Source organism: Dryobates pubescens, chromosome 29 (assembly GCF_014839835.1).
Source record: "Dryobates pubescens isolate bDryPub1 chromosome 29, bDryPub1.pri, whole genome shotgun sequence".
Lineage (NCBI taxonomy): Eukaryota > Metazoa > Chordata > Aves > Piciformes > Picidae > Dryobates > Dryobates pubescens.
Window position 1 is genome coordinate 7503839 of NC_071640.1, and position 19673 is coordinate 7523511.

Below are 19673 nucleotides of genomic sequence, written 5' to 3' on the forward strand. Positions count from 1 at the left end.
TTAGTACTTTGTTTCTGAGGTGTTAAGGATCTCAGGCTGCCTTGTAAAGTAGGAAGGCATCATCCCAATACCTCTTCCTGGCACAAGGATTTAGCATAATCTCCCCAAATGTACCTCTAATTAAGATAAGGTTAAACAACATTAAGCAGATTATCAGCAGGCAAGTTGTTAACTGCTTCTAAACAATACTCGTGGCTGGTGGATGCTGCTTTAATGGAATGCATCAAACACATCAAACCCGACTGCAGCCTTAAACAAGAGCAAATTGGTATCACCCCTTCAGGAAGAGCTGCTCTGCGAACAAGCAAAACCACATTTCAGACTGGCTGATCAGCTCTTGGTGCCATATGGCAGACCTGATTCTGAAAACTTCAGCTTGGCAGACGGTGAGGCCACTGCAACAGGGGACCCAGTCACATAAGGTGACAAACGTCTCTGCAGGGCCATGGGGGAGTTGAAGTAGCTGAGCAGGGTTATCAGATCCCAAATGTAAAGTGTGAAGCATGTCCAATTGGATAGGAGATGAGATTAAGAGCTTAGTTGTGCTAAGTAGTGCCTGGCACTTCCTGGCACTTCGGGGTACTAACAGCTGCTCTATCATGCCTTGTACACATCAAAGTGAGAGACAAATGCAGGGATAGGAAGCTCAGCAAGACCATACACATCCAGTGGCTGCTACCACCAGCCTAGGACATTTTACAGGCTTACAACTCTAATTTGCTTTTAATATAGAGTAGAGCTGGTGCAGGTGGATGGAGAAAGATGGAGCTAACACAGGACCACATCCATTTGGAATTACAAACCCACAAAATTACCATGGCCTACTGCCAGCCCTCAGCTGTAGCCTACTTTGCAGTCACGTAAGAATCCCCCTGAGACAGCCTTAGATGGTAATGAGCAAGGGAAACCTGACACATTTGGTATGGAAGAGGAAACCAAATCTAAGGCTTAAGCACAAGGTAACTGCTGTGGGTGAGAGCCAGGTGAGTGTCTTGCTGGAGCAGAGCTTCATGTTACAGGTAACGGTGAGAGTAAGCCCTAGCATGCTGCCCCAGTAGAGGCTGTAAATATTGCAGGAAAGGATTTCAATGCCACACTCTGGTTTTCAATAATGAATTAATGAAGAGGAGGAGCAGCAGCAAGGTGAGGTCTGGAGCTCCACCTGCTCCTGGCACGGTTACCCTAGGCCTGCCTCTCTGCATCCCCCCAGGGACAGTGGTGCTTAGGAGGGGAAACAATGGCAGAATTAATTTGAGTTCAGCACATCTAACTGTTCCCGTTCTGAAATTTCGACATCAGAACATTTTCTTCCCCCCTCAAAGGTGAGAGAACTGCACTGCTTGGATCCTTGCCTCACAGCCCTCCCCTGCTGCCATCGTGCCCAAACCAGGCAGCTCCGGCACAGAAAGATGACGAGGGCAGCTGGCTGCGGATCTGCACCGCTGCCAGCCACAAAGCACAGTGTCTGCAATGGGAAACCGAAGTGCAATCGCTGCTCTCTCCGCCTGTGATGCTGGTTTGGCGTTGTGGAGGACATGGAAGCAGTCAGCTCCAGCGGCTCTGCCAGAAGCCCGGAGTTCCCAGCAAAAGCCTCTTCCAAACGCGTTTCCTGCCCTCAGGCCCGAAGACAGCCGCGGCGAGCCGGAGACCGCACTCGCAGACCGGGGCTGCTGCCCCCACTTCGGCCCTGTCCTGCGGGCGCCTCGACACGGGCTCGAAAGGCGTGTCCGGCTTGCCCTCAGCAAAGATGGCAGCTATGCCATCAACAAAGACGGCGGCTCCCCGTAGCCTGTCCTCTTTAAGAAAGAAAGATGGCAGCTGGAGGATGTCGCTTTGCTTCCCTCACTCAAGATGGTGCCCGATAGGCCTCCCCACCTTTGCCCAGTTGGCAGTCTCCACCTTACACCGCCCCACCCTGCCCTCATCTAACATGGCGTCCGACAGGCAAAATTCAGGCACTGCCCACAGAAAACATGGCGGCGCCCATTCAGTTTCCACTACGCCCACCCCCGACGTTCCTCCGCACGGCTTCAGCAGCTTCACGTCCGTCGACGCAAAGATGGCGGAAGCGGTTGCGGGCGTTTGAATTCCAACGAAGCCGCCAAAGCCGCGCACAAAGGAGCCGGAGCTCTGGCTACCGGCAGGACCCGAGGGCCGGTACTGCCATGGACTCGTTGCCAGGGGAAGATCTAACGCTGCCGGTAGCATTTGAGCACAGGTAGGCAGGCGGGGCCGTTGGGCTGTGGCTGCCCACCTGGCCCGCTGCCCCGCTCCCCGCTGCTGCCCGTGTTGGGGCTGGGCCTGCCCGTCCCGAGGGGTGTCAGGGGAACGGCACCCACCCCTCGAGATTTCTGCTACTCACTGGTGTCCTTCTCCCTCAGTCTCAGCGTCTCCCAGATGCCAGACATCTCTCGCGGGGACCCCCAGCCCGGGCCGGCCAGCGGAGAAGGTAAGGCCGGGGAGCGAGCGGGAGCCCCCCGCGCAATGTAGAGAGCCGGCCGTCAGGTTCCTGTAGCACCGGCAGCTCGGCTCGGCTCGGCCCGGCACGGCATCTCCCGGCATGGCCTGGGGGACCGAGCTCTGCGCCGCGCCGTCCCTGTTGGCGGGGGAGCACCCCCACGGCTCTGCCCGGGGCTCAAAGCTTCGTGCGGGTCTCGAAGCAGGGAAAACCACCGTGTCTTGAGCCAAAAAGGCAGAAAAGCCCTAAAGCGATGCAGGATTTCGTTAAGTTGTGTCTTTTTAAAGACTATAAAACTCCAGCAGCTGCCGCAGTTACTGCTGACTGCTACCTTCCTCTGGTCATTACGGCTCTGAGCCTTACATAAGGTGATGAGCGGTTTTGTGGAGCTTGTACTTAAAATACTCAGAATATCCAGCAAGGCAACGCTGCTGTTTCACAGGCTGCTTAGTTGTAGGTAAGTTGCTTGCTGCGCATCGTCAGATGTTCCAGTTCAGCTCTTCTGAGTTACTTCCTGCCTAAAGACTCGGTCTAGGCTCAGTATCTTAGGTTTTATCTATTCACACATGAGAAAGGCTTTCTGTCTTGTTCCAGCTGAACGAAAGCTATGATTCAGTACGTTATCCATATGGTGAGCACTTAACTGTTCATCTGTAGGTGTGAAGACGGCTGGAAACGCTTATTTTGAAGTGGCTAAATAGTACTGGTTGGAAACCTATCTCTGTTGTTGACTGTTCCTGTTTTGTTATGTAAATTTGAGGTGTATGTTTTTGCCGTTCCCTTTATGCACGCTTGTAGCTTGCCTGGCTTCATTGTGCAGTTGAAGTAGGTAATAAGAACAGAGGCAAAGTAGGTGGTTTACCAGGAAAATCTGTTTGCTCACCAAAGGAAGCAAATCTAAGAAACATAAGTGCTGCAAAGTAGTGCCATTATGTTCCGTGAATGCTCTAGGAAATTGATTAGAATATCAGGGGTGGAAGACCACTGGCTGCTATTCTTTGGGTTGTTTTCAAGCCTGCGTTACAATGTTGGAAGTGCTTTAAGCAAAATCTTTTTGTTAGCGTGATAGTCCTGGGTCCTCTGCTTTGTTTAAGACAATGGAAGTGCTGCCTTGTTTTCTATAGTTTCATTATTCTGATCAGACGTTTTTTCTCACGGGTGTGAGTGGGAGGAGGTTTCTCAGTCCTGTTAAATGTAGCTGTTACAGAATGTGTGTGCCAAGAGGCTTTATATAGAAAGAATTATGCTTCAGGAGCATATATACTGGCCACGGTTTCCCTGCCTCCAGAAGTGGAGGCCTGTGCTGTGACCGGTAAGATACTGAAAGATTTGATCTGCTTTCTAATAGCTGAATAGGACTTAATTCTAATGTGGAAATCCTCTCTGTTTGCTCTGGGGGCTTACTATGAAAGTGTGGTAAACAATTTAATGTGATCAGAAAGGAGCGTAGATACTCGCCGGTTAGTAGCAGTAACACATAATGTAAGCAAGGAGCAAAACAAAGCCTCCCTTGCTTCCCAAAAGCTCTTGTACTTTTATTATGTTTAGATTCAAGCAGACCTTTGCTGTTTCCAAATCGAAACCCTATAGATTCCACTGTCTGATCTTGCTCTGTCTTCTTTCAATGTCTAGTGTTACCAGATGTGGCAGAAGAGACAGTCTCAGCAACTAGAGCTCGGACCATGAAGGACTATGAAAATGTAAGCAGATCCTGAATGTGTGACTCAGTGACAGATTTATAGCCAAAACATTTCTAACATGTTGGCTGAAGCATTGACTCCTTGGGTTAGGTTCTTTAGTTTGTGTCAGTCAACACAGATCTGCTGGAGGTATGACCAGCTGCCTATTTGTGCTCTGAACTTCCATTTCTAAAGTATTGCTTTCAGAAGCAGAGGCACCAATTTGTGCTTGAGACCAGCCAGCTGCTGCTCTTAAGTTGTGAACCAAAAATTGGCACCCTCTGTTCCAAAGTTCATGCAATCAGAGAAACATCAGAGCTTGGTTTGTAAGTCTGCAATTGATTTATTTCAGGGAAGCATCAAGTTTATTTTCATTTAGTCTAGCACAAGATTTGGCTTTTGAATTCATTGGCTGCTGTATAGTACCTTTGTAACTACACATGAGTGTGCTTGGAGTGCTGTTGTTGTACAGGTCTAGCATCATCATACCAATTCTGTAGCTAAAACTGCTTTTGGCACTTAGCAGAATACAAAGGAAAATATTAGGGTGTTTAAAAATGCATTTGTGTTGGTTATTTGAATGAAGCCAATTGTTTATAGCTGCTGACTGATGGTTTGGTTGGGGTATAGCAGTGCTGCCCTAGTAGAAAGATTTAAATTAAGTTGTTATGATTGTGTGAAGAAACTGTAGAGGGGAGAGCAACCAAGAATCTCTGAGATGGCTGCTGCAGATCAAAACTGGAGCCTGCTGTCTTTAGAGGATGTGTTCAAGTGCCTGCAGCTTTTAGTGTGCTTCTGTAGCTGCTGCTACCTTTTGTGGCATTGTTATGTTTGAAATGAGTGTTGCTTCTATACTCTTTCAGTCTCTTGTGGCCTTATAACCCTCTGAGGAGAAAGCTGTGCTCTCTGCTCAGAATTCAAAGCTTGTTTTGAAAAGCCTTGGTGAAGGATGTTTTTACAATCTGTAGCTATTTTGCTTCCTCTTTGTGTATGGGCTGGGATAGAAAGACACTGCCTTGGCATTGCTGTGTGCTTAGGACCTTTTACTGGTATTTGCAGTATTCATTTGCCCCAGGGAAAAAAAGTTGTAGAAGGGAGGGAAAAAAAAAATAATGGTTGTGCTGTGTGATGTAGAAGAGAAAGAGTCTCCCACAGATCTCTGCCTTCCTGGTACGTGCAGACACCTTATGTTAAACTGAACTTAAAACTTCTCTTAGGCTTTTATGGATGGAACTCAAAAATCTCTTCAAGTAAAGGGAGAGGAAGCCATTAAACACAGAGATATTCTGTAGCTTCTGGTTCTGAGTCTTTAAGATTGCTGGTAGCCAAAGGCTAAATTTGAGCAAGAGAGCATTTACTTAGTCTTTAACCTTTCACTCTTTACAAAGTATCCAGTGGTAGCTCTGTTTTGATGCACTTGTGGACTGACACCACGAGGCTGTTCTTATCCCACTTTACCTGCCAATTCAGATTTGGTTTAAAGTGCTTGGAGATGGCTTGTGTGTATATATATCTTACTGCATGAATTTGCTGATCTTTGAGGCTCTGTTTATACTGGATATGAGGAAGAAGTAATGAAGAGCGAACTCCTTACTTTGTAGGTCGGCGAGAACAAGGTGGACATAATGACCCGTGAATGGGCTAAAAGGTGGATCCTTGTAGGTCCTTTTATGTTTAGACTGGAGGAGAGCTGTAGGCTTCGAGTATTTACGGTGTGTCCCACTTTCTTGCCGTGTCGGGGGGAGCCACCTTGTGATAGAAAGTGTGATTGCATGGGCAAAGGGAAAGGCATCGCTGAGGGCCTCGTTATGGTTTATGAGATGAATTGGAGGGGGTGATGATAGCAAGTTGAGGAACTAAGTGATAACATCTGTGGATTTTGGGTTTAATTTATTTTTCTCTTATCTCCCCAAACCCACCCAATCAGAGTTTTACTGTCTTGTAAAATGGCCTCTGCTGGCAGGAGCTGTGGTGTGCTGGGGAACCACAGCATCAAATGACAGATACCATTTTGCACGAAAGTGACTCTATGCAGGCTTGGAAAGGAGCTGAACCCAGCCAGGCAAGTGGTATTTGCTACCATGCTGCCTGTGGTGTGCAGAGTGTATTGCATTGTTCTGGTGTTTCAAGGAGCCTCTCTGCAATTTCTCTGCTTTCATTCTTTGTTTTTTAAATACAGAAGTCAAAATGCATCAAGGAATTAAGAGGGAGTCTTTAAATTGCCATTAAAATTCCTTTGCAGTGTGAACTTGTTCACATTTGACACGTTGCCTTTTTGTTAAGCTATAACGTTTTAATTGGAGTCTGCCTAAATTAACTTGCCTCTGAGATGCTGAATGGTGGAGATGACATTTGTTTCACTTCCTGCTTTATGATTGCAGAGTCTCCTTTGTTTGCCTTGTGAAAATAGTGCCCTTAAGCTCTTTAGTTTAATTCTATTGCCACTCAAGTACATGTGAGTAAGACTTAAGGTGTGTCTAGTTCTTTGGAAGTAGACTAGAATAGAATAGACCAGGTTGGAAGAGACCTACAAGATTATTGTGTCCAACCTATCATCCAGCACCACCTAATCAACTAAACCATGCAACCAAGCACTCTGTCAAGTCTCCTTCTGAACACCTCCAGTGATAGTGACCCCCCAACCTCCTCGGGCAGCCCATTCCAATGGACAATCACTCTCTCTGTGTAGAACTTCCTCCTAACCTGCAGCCTGAGACTGTGTCCTCTTGTTCTGGTGCTGGTTGCCTGGGAGAAGAGACCAACCTCTGCCTGTCTACAACCTCCCTTCAGGTAGCTGTAGAGAGCAATAAGGTCTCCCTTGAGTCTCCTCCAGGCTAAGCAACCCCAGCTCCCTCAGTCTCTCCTCATAGGGCTTGTGTTCCAAGCCCCTCACCAACTTTTTTGCCCTTCTCTGGACACATTCTAGCAAGTCAACCTCCTTCCTAAACTGAGGGGCCCAGAACTGGACACAGGACTCGAGGTGCAGCCTAACCAGTGCAGTGTACAGGGGCACAATGACCTCCCTGCTCGTGCTGGCCCCACTGTTCCTGATGCAGGCCAGGATACCATTGGCCCTCCTGGCTGTCTGGGCACACTGCAGGCTCATGTTCAGCCTACCATCGACCAGCACCCCTAGGTCCTCTCTGCCTGGCTGCTCTCCAGCCACTCTGACCCCAGCCTGTAGCACTGCACGGGGTTGTTGTGGCCAAAGTGCAGCACCCAGCACTTGAATGTGTTAAATGTCATCTTGTTGGACTCTGTCCATCTGTCCAGTTGGTCGAGGTCCCTCTGCAGAGCCCTTCTGCCCTCTAACATATCAACATCTGCTCCCAAATGCTTAGCATAAGATCTGCTCTCTCTAGTTGAACATAGAACTGAACTTGCCAGGAAGACTTGAAGGATCTAGCACAGTTCTGCAGCCTTGCTTTGTTTAAGAAATCTTTAATTTCTTTGTTTACTGTGAATAATGATTTAAGTTCTGAGCAATATTCTCCATGGGGCTCTGTGACTTGAAGTGCAAAGTTGTGGTGTTCTCACGCTTGCATCCGTTTGAATGTTCCGAAGTAGCCATTCCAGTCACTCAGGATAACCTGTGATACTCATGAGGTGTCAAAGAAAGGCTTGGATTGGAAGGGACCTCAGAGCATCTGTTCCAGCCTCCCTGCCATGGGCAGGGACACCTCTCAACTGGACTCTGTTGCCCAAGGCCTCATCTAGTCTGCCCTTAAGCACCCCCAGGGAGGAGGCATCCATAACCTCCCTGGGCAGCCTATTCCAATGTCTCACCAGGCTCATTCTGAAGAACTTCTTCCTCAGATCCAGTCTAAACCTGCTCTTTCTCAGCTTAAAATCATTCTCTCTTGCCCTGTCACTAGACACCCTTATGGAAAGTCCTTCTCCAGCCTTTCTGTAGGTTCCCTTCAGGGATTAGAAGGGAGCTCCGAGGTCCCCCTGGAGTCTGTTCTCCAGGCTGAACAACCCTAGCTCCCTCAGCCTATCCTTATAGCAGAGGTGCTCTAGCCCTTCAGTCATCTTTGTGGCTCTCCTCTGGACTTGTTCCTATAGCTCTGTGGTGTTCTTATGATGGGGACACCAGACCAAGGTGAGGTCTCAGCAAAGTAGCAGAATCCCTCTCTTCACCTGCTGGCCACATTCCTTGATGCAGCCCAGCATACAATTTGCCTTCTGGGCTGCATGAGCACACTGCCTGCTCATCTTGAGCTTCTCATCAGTCAACACCCCCCAGGTGTGTTTCTTCAGGGCTACTCTTAACCCAAACTGCATCTATTTAATATTTGTGCCTGGGGTCAGCCTGACCCAGATGCAGGACCCTTGCACTTGTTGAACCTCGTGCAGTTTGCACTGTCCTGCTTCTCCAGCCTGTCAGGATCCTTCTGGATTGCATCCCTTTCCTCAAAGCAGTTACATCTTGCATATTTCAGCTTTATATCCACTGCTGTTTGTGCTCATACAACTGGAATTCCAGGAAGAGAGAGAGAACATTTAATATGTGTATTGCTGCTGCTTCTAAAGACAGGCTCCTTCAGACTGTGCAAATGGGCCAGCAGGTGTATATAGTCAAGTGTATTTTCAGTTGCTTGGATGATATTTACCTGTGTGAATGATGAGGAGGCTTCTTACTAGGCAAAGGTTATTAAACTGAAGAATTGTTTGCAGATGCAGGTTCTGAGTGCAGTTAAAGAAAACAATCTTGGGTTTCACAACCCAAATTTCTTTTGGAATTGTATTGCCAGTAATTTTTACAAGTGGTGCTATGCTGGCAAAGCCTGCATCAATATTTCATTAGTAGCTCTGGAACGTATTAGATTTCCTTTTGCTGAAAGCATCTGGCAGGGGGCACAAGTCTTGTTGGAATGAATGTTTTATGCTTAGTCTCTTAAAAAGAATTTAGAGGGAGACTCCTTTCTTTAATGAAACCATCAATTATGTCCCTGCCTTTACTAGGCAGGTTAAAAATCCTAAGCAATTTCCATCCCCCCCTCCAAGAGCTGCACTGTGATATATGGGATGAAGGTTTCAGTGGGTCAGCTGGGCTCGTGTGGCTTGTGTGCTTTTGGCTTTTCCCATGAGTAAGGCTACCCTCCTGGCTGCCCAGCACCATCTATTACAGATTGTTTTGAACAATACTATTTTATAATCACTTGTTGAAGTGCTAGTTTCTTGGAGTCTTGCAGAGCTAAACATCAGCACAAGCTGAATGATAACATCTTGCACAACCACACAAAGTTTATGTATGTGTCGATGTGCCTCTGTATCTTCAGACCGAAACACAGGTGAAAAACAAGCCCTAAAATGTTCAGAAGGGGTGGGCTGGAGTGGGGTTTCTTCTCAGGTTCAGTTCAGGTGACTAATGGAAATGGTGGGGAAAAAATAATTGTGGCTGGGGTGGAATAGTTGAAGAAAAATATGCTCTCTGATACCTGCTGAAGCTACAGAAGATAGAAACCTGTTGAAGTGCTTGGGGTACTTGCAGCTCTCTGGGTGATACACTCTTGGAGGGAAGGACAGAATAGAATAGAATTAACCAGGTTGGAAAAGACCTTTGAGATCATTGAGTCCAGCCTATCATCCAACACCATCTAATCAACTAAACCATGGCACCAAGTGCCTCATCCAGCCTCTTCCTAAACACCTCCAGTGATGGTGACTCCACCACCTCCCTGGGCAGCACATTCCAATGGCCAATCTCTCTTTCTGGGAAGAACTTCTTCCTAACATCCAGCCTAAACCTCCCCTGGTGCAGTTTGAGACTGTGTCCTCTTGTTCTGGTGCTGCTTGCCTGGGAGAAGAGACCAACCCCCACCTGGCTACAACCTCCCTTCAGGAAATGTTTGCTTTTGACTTAGATGTCACACGCTGCTATTGGCACCTTCACTTTGAGCACGTGTATGTGTCCACCTCCCACACACCTACATGCTGCACTCTATTCAGGAGGTTGAATTCTAATCTTTCTTGCACTGTGGAGAGCCACAGCAGTTTCCACTCGTTGCTTTGCTTGAAAGGCATGCCATAATTTGCTCCTTTTCTGTATTTTCACAGCAAATCAGTGATCTGAAAAAAGAGAACTTCAACCTGAAGCTGCGGATATACTTCCTGGAGGAGCGGATGCAGCAGAAGTTTGATGGTCCCACTGAAGACATATACAAAATAGTAGGCATTTAGGTTTCTTTAGTAGAGCTAGGTACCTTTTGGAAGAGGTTTTGTGGGGAGGTAGCTGCTTTTCTTTGGAGTCTTTGCTATTACAAACTTAGTTATCAGTATTTTCTTTTGGCCCTAATCCTTTTCGTAACTAAATGAAAATCCTCGTTTTGAATTGTGGACAAACTTTTTCAGGTGCATGAGTGCCTGTAGTTATGAGACAGTCTAATAGACAAGAGGCAATGCTATAAGAGAAGAGAAAGGTAGATGTAGGTTGGATATTAGGAAGAAGCTCTTTACCATGAGGGTAGTGGAACAGGTTGCCTAGGGAGGCCCCATCCCTGGAGAATTTCAAGGTCAGGCTTGATGGAGCTCTCAGCAACCTGCTCTAGTTGGGGATGTCCCTATTGATTGCAGGGTGGTTGGACTAGGTGAGCTTCAAAGGTCACTTCCAACCCAATGTATTCATTAATTCTATTTTATGTTTCCACTGAGTGGTTGTGCTACTGACATCATATCCTGAATAGGGAAGAGTAGCAGCAGCATGTTTCTCCTGCATTTGGGATGGAGTTACTGTGCTTTCTAATACTGGGCAGTTCAGTTCATCCCTCTATTCTTTCCTGACTGTATCAGATGTCAGTGCAGCTACTTGGAGGTTGTTTGGGCACTTTAGCTTTGAAGCCTGTAGATAAAGTTGTATCAGAGTGGTGTATAGCTTCTAGTTTTATTGTTCTGAACTAAAGAGAGCCTATTTGTATAGGATTCAGGAAAGCTGTGTGATTCCTATGTCAGCTGTTAGTATAAACTGCTCCCTTTTTAAGCTGGAGGAAGGATTTGAGTTGAGTGCTGTGTCTTGCATCTTCTTTATTTCAGGCTGGCAGATGCTAGCAAGTATTCCTCATAGGTTTTTGTGGTGTCTGTGTTCTAGGAGGAAAAAGAAGTCATTTTGGTTATCCAGTAGCATGTTATTTATAACAGATGCTTGCATCAGGTCTCTTTACTGCCTGTTGCAGTAGTTAAGCACATAAACTGATGTTTAACTAGGTCATGGTTTCAGCTGAGTGGTGTTGATTGGTCTGCTGTCCTGCTATTGTACATTGATGTCTGTTTTACAGTTGCTGATGTATTGAAATGGTCTTTGTCATCTTGCAGCCAAGGAGATGGCTGTGCATTGTGTGCTTGTGCCATGAGGAGTTTCCTCAGACTATAACAAAACAACATTAAGATGTTTAAAACCCTCAGTAGCTGACACCATCAGGTGTTTTAAAGGAACAAAATGAATCTCACAGCTCAAAGAACCCTTCATGGAAGCACTGGAAGCTCCCAAGGTTGCCTGCAGCATGTGCAGGGCATTTGTCTTGCTTGGATGCAACTGTCCTAAATGCTTTCTGACATCTCTGAAAGTCCTGAACCTTGCAGAATGTGTCCTTTAGAAGCTAATAGATCTCTCTGCTATTCTTAGCCCAATTATACTTTGTATTTGCTGGTCCAAGCAAAAAGTAATTTACACATTGCCAATAACTTTTGAGTAGGGTGACCTCTGAATTATCTCCAGAGACTTTCATTCTTTTGTCCTAGAATATTGAGCTGAAAGTTGAGACAGAAAGTCTGAAGCGTGAGCTGCAGGAGAGAGAGAAACTGCTCATCAAAGCCTCGTAAGTACCAGTGCTTGGGTTTAGCCTTATGGTGACAAGCTGGTACACAGAAAGGAGAAGATGCTTGTGCATGACCTGTCAGCCACTTGCATTTTAAATGTTCCCCACTTTGATGTGCAGTGGGATTTCTGTCTGTGTTCTGGTCTTTCAGTAAAGCCGTTGAAAGCTTGGCCCAGGGTGGGGATGCTGAAATCCAGCGTGTGAAAGAGGAAGCACGAAAGAAGATGCAAGAGATGGAAGAATTCCTGACCAGCAGAATAAATGTTCTGGAAGAGGTGAGTGACTGAAACTGAATGAAGAATTAGAGATCAGTCCTGTCTGTTGTCTGAGATTGGATAATGTGGTCTACCCCAACAATGAAGGAGAAAGTAGCTTTAACTGCTCTTGGAATGTCAGTTGCAAGGACAGCAGTTCTTCAGGATATTTGTACCTGTTGGTGGCATTTAGGTACATTCAGCACAAACATTTGGTTCTTGAATTCCAGTGTGAGGAGGCTGCACTATAAAAATAAAGGTCTGAAACAAATTCTGTGTGGTATATGATGAGTGTGGGGTTTATTTTTGGAGTCCCTGTCTCCATGCACTGGGTCACCTAGAAGAAGCTGACTGGAATCTCTGGGTGTTATCTCTGTTTCTCTTGCTATTAAGAGGAAAATGTGTGGTTCATGCTTTATCAGTGCTTGCAAAATATTATAAATGGTGTTGGGAAGAGGTCCAATTAGCTACAGTGAGCCTGTGAATATTAATTTCATCTCTGACTGAATAAAAAAGCCTTTCTTCAACCTCTATAATTGTAGCTATTTATTATGATAGTGGTAGGACAGTGGGATAAAGCCAAATTGTTACAGCTAAATCTAAAGCCATAGCAAGGGCACTTCTGTTTCCAGTTCTGCCATCAGTTAGGGTCTTTGTGTTCTTTCTTTGAAACAAACTCCCCTTCTTTATGTACCACAGAAAATGGATTGATCTTGAAAATACAGACACTGAGTATTCAGAACCATTTGCAAAGCACTTGAACTGCTTGGTAAAAGTTGCTAAATAAAACATACCAACATATGTTTGGTAGAAGAAACTTCTCTATGTGTAAAGATTTGTGAGCATTTTGTTCTGGAAGGCATCAGGATTATGTGTTACAATTACAGAACCTTAAAGTTGCCCGAGAAGATGTGGAAAAAGCCATCGCAATGTCGAAGAAGGAGAAGGCTCTGAGAGCAGCTGCTGAGCAGAAACTTGCTTCAATTATGAATGCCCCTGCCAAGGATGTGGATATGGTTACAGGAGCTGAGAAGGACAGGTCAGAACTCTTGCTGGTGATGTTTCTAACTGCTGGAATTCTTTATTGTTGAAGTGTGAGGAGTTGACATGGCTATGGCTTTTAATAGTTTGATCCTACCCTCAGATACATGAGGGAGTGTTAGTGACATCTTTCCAGCTATTAAATCAACAGCAGCACAGCAGTGAGTTTTTATGTGCTCCATGATAGATCATTTTTGGAAGTTGTCTGAAAGTGTAAAAGGATCACTGTGCACAGGACATGAGCATCTCCTGCTTTAAAACACCTTTCCAGCTTTGCTGGCTTATCTCCTGCTTGCTGCTTTCTCGGCTCATTGCTGAGTAGAACTTGACTCTGCCGTTTGCGTTCACTGACTGCTTTAGTGGTGGTCACGAAGTTGTTTACTTCAGGCCCAGTGGTCTGTTTGTTGAGGTTGATAAACATAATGGGAAGAGAAACATGCTGTGCTTGAGCTTCATGGGTTTGATCTGCTCTGCAAAGCACTGGCAGGTAGTTGGGAAGGTATCTTGAGTGCAACAGTTTTAGGTGGGGCAAAGTGTATAAACTGAAATCTCAGTACTTTGGAAGGTATTTTTTTTGTTAGACTTATGGGGTAAAATACATGCCTGGCAAGCCTTGCAATAAGCTTAGTTATTTTGGGTATGTGAGCCCAGAGTGGAGATCAAAAGATTGTTAGGATTGCTTATGGTTTGGAGTATCTTTTCCTGTCTGTGACTGAACCCCGGGGATAACTGCTCCCTGAGTAGCTGCATGATTGGTCTGCCCTGGTAACAAAGTTATGTTGGCCTGAGGCTTTTCTTTCAGAGGTTTTGTGTTACAGTAGAACCCAAGCAAGGTTTGCAGTGTTTTTCAGCCGGTTTTTATAGGAAGAAAGCTGCAAATCTGAATCCACAGTGGCATAAAATTGTGAAGCTGTTCTAGGGAGTTTTGATAGTGCACCTTGTGTGCCCCAACAGCAGTTACAACCCAGCTCTCAAGTTGTCTTCCTCCTTTCCCTTTCCCTGCCGTTCTCTGTCTGTTAGTCATCTGTGTGAACGTGGTTGATCTCCTGAGTGACTTGAGCTGGGAAGGAGTTCTAAAGCCAATCCTTTTCAGAGGTGCTTTAGTTGCCAGTTCTGTAGCTTGTGTGAAAACAGTGCTTAAAATGTGGACAGAAATTGTCAAGATTTGATCACTGAAGTGAAGATTGTGTGGGGAATGATGAGGAATGTAGTTTGTTGTTTTTCCCTTTCCCTTCTCTCCTCTCTCCCCAGCCCTTGTGACTCAGTGTTAGCAGAATCTTCTCTAATTACATGCTGGTGGCTCAGTGTAATTATTCACAGGATCAGAACAACGTAGTGCTAATGGAAGAGAAAAATATTTGACTTACTGAAATGAATCAAATATTAATGTGCAGTGCTTTAAACTTACCTGGGAGTAGCATAGCTAGAATTCATATTGTTTTGGAAAGATTCTTTCACCATCTAGGTTCCAAAGTACTAAGAGCTGACAGCTGGCATCTTCTATACTGAAAGTGTCAAGATATGTATTGACCAAAGAAGGTAGCACTGACTTAACTTTTTGTTTTGCATGTGTGAAACAAGCTGCTGCTTGTGGCACAAATGTAAATGGGACTTGGTACTTGAGGGACACTTGGGGATGACACACAAAGATACAGTGTGGTGTGTGTCAAGAAGTGGAATAGATGGATAAAGCTTTTTGTGTGTGCTGTGAAGGACCATGTTGCTAAAACATTAAAGCTTAAGCATTGACATGTGAAATGATACTGGAGGCAAATAAGAAGGAGCACTCTGCAGGCAGCTCAATCCTGTTTGTGCCTGAGTTGAAGTTATGGCACCTTTCTGGTTGCTGTGGAGGGAGAAGGGGGTGTGCAAGTACTTCCCTAGGTTTTACAAGTGTTGCCTGGAGTCTTCAGCTAGGAAGGTTGTCTGCAAGATTTACTGCAGTGACTGGAGAATTGGTGGTAGATGATGCAAGATTAATATTAAAAATCTTATCATTTTAGACTTATAGAGCAACTGAATCTGTCACTGAAAAATAAAGAAGCTGTAATTCAACACCTTGAAGAGGAAAAGTCTCATGACGGGAAGTTACCAGCAGAAAAAATCAGAGAACTTACCATTGCTTTGAGGCATGAAAAAGACAGTGAGATAGAGGTGAGGAAACTGACTCCAGTTCCATGTTGTGAATCTCATGGGGTAGGACTTAAAAGGTTTTGTGCATGACAGTATGTGGGGGACTTAAGCCAATTTTTTAAAGTACTCTTCTCCACAGTTGTTCCTTCCCTCTTCCATTTCCTGGCCATTCATTAATGTGTGGTTTCATGGCCAATATTCCTCCTTATTATCCATGCTCAGCTTTCATTGAAAAAGAGGTTTTGTGTTTCCAATTGATTTTATGCCTCTATTGTAGATACTTCTGTAAAGCAATTGCCCATTATATATATAAAAAGAAAAAAAGCTAGGTGATAATAGATCCCTCAAGAAATGGCACAACTACTGTGGAAGTTAAAAATGGCCTGAGGTTATTTTTGGGAAGGATCAGTATCTCTCTGGTCTGGAGGAAAAAGCTGTGGCAAGGGAGATAGACATAAACAACCTCATGAAACTGAGTGGCCAGCCTTTAGCTTACAAAGGATGCTGAGAGGCAGTCTTTTGTTTCACTTGGCTTTTAAGCAGGAAGACGTAGCCTGAAAGCTGCGATGTAGAAACAGGTCTGAAGGGTTTTGTTTTGTTTGTTTGTTTATTTCCCCCCCCCCCCCCCCCCCGTTGGTTATTCAAGCAATAAATGGCAGCTGGCAGAAGTAAGAAAACAAGCATGGAAGCTGCCATGCTGCTGAGAAACTTTTCTTTTGTGTTGTAGGTTAATATTGATCAATACCTCCACGCTTTTGATGTCTCTTGACGTAGACAGGAGAACTTTCTATGATTGCACTTGTTACTGGAATTAAGATTTTTCAGTTCTGGGTCTTCTTGCAATTAAATCAATATGTGCCAGGAAAAACTGCCTGGTTTCTCCTAAGCACAGTGTTGTGTCCACAGGGTGGAACAGGGTCATCTTTAATCATTCCAGAGCAGGTGGACAGACTATGATCATTGGAGAAAAAGATCTGATGAATACCTTTTGCAGAGCTGTGTTTTTGTGTGTGATTACTGACAACATTCTGTAACCTCCCCAAGGAAAAGTGCTAGTTAAAAATCTCCCCTGATGAAAGCATCTTGCTGGCGTGGATAAATGCCACATGAAAGTGCATTTTTCTTAGCTCAGCAAGTACAGTTGCCCTGTCCCATGGAGGAACATGTTGTGTGGAGGGGTTGTTTTGTGTTTTCTTCCTAATTTGCATGGGCTCAAACTGTGCCCAGGTAGATTTGTAGACTTCCAGGAGGCAACTCTATTCCTGCCAAAAGATGTATATAAAATTGTTTGTTTCCTGCCCTACCCAGGCCTTTTTTTTTTTCATCACTTTAATACTCACTGAGTTCTGTTTGTGTTGAGAAGGACTTTCCTTGTCTCACAACTGTTTTGTTCTTACAGGCTATTAGAATGGAGTTTAAAAATGAGAGAAATTCCCTTGAGAAAAAAATTCAAGTAAGTTCTAGTTTAGTTACTGTTTCCTTGACCACTTAAAGTGCATGCTGGGATTCCTTCTGTTATACATTCATAGACAGAGAGGCCTTGACTCAAAAGGAAGTGAAGCAGGTCCTCTGGTAAATGATCTTTTATGTCAGATGGCAGGGAGGCTCACCTTGGTTGTGAAGCAATTTCAGTGAAGCTGACAGACACCCTCAGCAAGTATTGAGGCTGATACTCATGGCCAGCCCATGAGATTCAGTTTCTTATATACTGTATTCTGGGCACATCTTTAAGATGATGACTTGCATTTTGGGACTGTATTTTATGTTGGTAATCTGAGTAATAAGATATAAGAACTCTGAGAGAATGTACTTATTAATGTGCAGCTCCAGTATCTCTTAGTGGGAAGTTAATGCAACTTTCACATAATCTAATTTAGTTACTTAAAGAAGAGCTCCAAGAGAGAGAAAATGAGCTTGCTGTTGAAAAGAAGAATGGTTTGAAAAGGGATAAAACCATTCAAGGGCTAACTGTTGCATTAAAAGCAAAGGAAAAGGAGGTATGATTATTATGATTTTGCTGGTTTGTTGAACTATCATTGGGAGGGAAATGTGTGTGTGTGTGTGTTGTGTGTGTGGCAGGAGGTGTCTGATCTCACTGACAATTCGGAGGCTTCCTAATGTGGGTCCCTAATCATTGCTGTCATACTGGGAGGCAGTTCTATATAAAGTTTTGGGTCTTGGACTGGAGGAGAGAGGAAAAAGACACTTAACTGATACTTTCTCCTTGAAGAACATCGAGAGAGAAATGTTTTCAGTTGCACACTGATTTTTATCAGCTCTGAGCACCACTTAAAATGTATGAGAAGTATTTTGTGATGTTGAACAAGTGGAGCCGTCATAAAGACGGCTAAAATAGGAGAGGTCAACATCAGCTGAAATGGTGATATGGAAGAAGGGGGAATATTTCACTTGAAGGACAGGCAATCTAGTGAGTGGTGTCTAAGAACAAGAATTTTTTTTTTTTATACAGTATTTATTATGATGCATGTGGTTTGTTCTTCAAAGTGTGTGTTTTGTGTCGTTGGATGAATGGATAAGGAGGTGGGATAGCTGTTACTGAGTCACCAGCTCTTCATAGTATTCATTTTACTTTACTTAAAGAATGAGGAGCTTGGTTCTGAAATTGAAGATCTAAATGCTTCATTGGCTAAGGCAAGAGAGGCAACTCACAAAGCACACGTCCAAAAATTCAAGGTAAGAAGCAAACAATTAATGTGGCTTCCCCCAGTGCTGCTCCTCCCTTCTCCATAATTCCCCACAGTGGGTAGTGCTTTGTATTTCTGAAAGTGCAGGGCTGGAAGTCAGTTTACAAGGTTAAGATGTTTATTGTTTTCTTATGAAACAGACCAAACCAACACCCAAATCAAATGAATTAAATGTTAGTGTTAAAATGTTAGGTTATTGATCTAGTTCCTTGAGCTTTCTTCTTCTGTGCCATCTGAAAATTAAGGGAGAAAATGTGTAAAACCAAAAGGAGTTCAAGACACAAATCATGGAGCTGAGAAGATCTTGAGCTTTCTTTGACCTGAGAATGTTTTGAGTTTTCTTCCAAAAGTTTGGTAACAGCACTCACTGTTGAACTGGGTATGAAACACTTGTTTGGGTGTCTTTATATAATAGAAGTGAGACCACTGTTTATAGAACAGTGAGTTGTTTGTGACAATGTGCTGTAGTAATGCTGTGATGTGTCTGGAGGAGAAAGGACCTCATGATGAGAATTTATATATTATGAAAGTCCTAATATGTAAAATGGGAGAAAGTGAGTGTTTGATGTTACAATAGACAATGCCAAATCATAGGTTGGTTTGGGTTGGAAGGGTCTTTGAAGATAATCTTGTTCCAATCCCTTGCTGTGGCCAGAGAGACACCTTCCCACTAGACCAGGTTGCTCAAGGTCCCTTCCAACCTTGACCTTCAGGATAGGGTATCCACAACTTCCCTGTGCAACCTATTCCCCTGTCTTCACACCCTCACAGTGAAGAAAATGTCCCATGTAATGTTTTCAAACTTACCTAAAGCTGAAGTCTGGCAAAACTAAAGAATACTGATTAGAGGCAGTGATGAATCTTCCATTCTGGTGTTTGCTCATCCACTTGGTCTCATAGCTCAGCAGGAATGGAAGAGGTTGATTTACTCGCCTCTGAAGTACGCACAGCCAAAGCTTTTGTGACTGACAGTACTGCCTTTTGATTGCAGAGTCTAGTGGAGTAGTAATGCTTAGTTCTCCATTTCTTCAAAAGCCATTTCATTCTTTTAAGCCCAAATTTTAAGTATGCTCTCCTGAGAGCATGCTATTTCTTCCTCAGGTCATTTTGACATGTGTGAATCTATAGCTTACATTTGCTTTTTTGTACTAGGGAAGACCTGCTTTGAAGTATCACTCTTCATTTTTAACCATTTCATTTTTATGAGAGCTTGATTACTTTTGAAAAGTTCTAGGTCTAAAAAGCCTGCAACTAACTCCTCCTGTCCACAGAATCTATCTTGCATGATGGGTGACAGAGCAAGCCCTTCTCATTACTCTGCTACTTAGCTACAAACTTGAGTTGAAGGTATCTCTCTGTGAGTAGATCATGCTGCATAGCTCACTGCTCCTGTCATCTGTGTTGTGAACTTGGAGGCCAGTTATAACCATATTTGAAGAGGAAGAACACAACTCACACTTGCTGTTTCATATGAAAAAATATGACTTGGGAACTACCTGATCTAGTCTAGATTCAAACTCACCCAAAAGTTGAAAACTTGATGGAGTAAGAGCTTCGGGAACCGCTAATAACAAGAGGATTCTCTTTGT

General features: G+C 44.4%; 1 protein-coding gene across 1 annotated transcript in view; it reads left to right on the forward strand.

The window, feature by feature from the left end:
* Nucleotides 1–2082: 2082 nt before the first annotated feature.
* The window catches only part of CDK5RAP2 (CDK5 regulatory subunit associated protein 2), an 86512-nt gene continuing 68921 nt past the window's right edge, over nucleotides 2083–19673 (forward strand). Inside the window, exons 1-11 of the mRNA XM_054174252.1 lie at nucleotides 2083–2218; nucleotides 2388–2449; nucleotides 4091–4158; nucleotides 10198–10308; nucleotides 11875–11951; nucleotides 12103–12226; nucleotides 13093–13244; nucleotides 15250–15400; nucleotides 16779–16832; nucleotides 17257–17376; nucleotides 17981–18073. Coding sequence (XP_054030227.1) covers nucleotides 2166–2218; nucleotides 2388–2449; nucleotides 4091–4158; nucleotides 10198–10308; nucleotides 11875–11951; nucleotides 12103–12226; nucleotides 13093–13244; nucleotides 15250–15400; nucleotides 16779–16832; nucleotides 17257–17376; nucleotides 17981–18073 — 1065 coding nt within the window. The 5' untranslated portion in view covers nucleotides 2083–2165. The remainder of the gene's footprint in view (nucleotides 2219–2387; nucleotides 2450–4090; nucleotides 4159–10197; nucleotides 10309–11874; nucleotides 11952–12102; nucleotides 12227–13092; nucleotides 13245–15249; nucleotides 15401–16778; nucleotides 16833–17256; nucleotides 17377–17980; nucleotides 18074–19673) is intronic.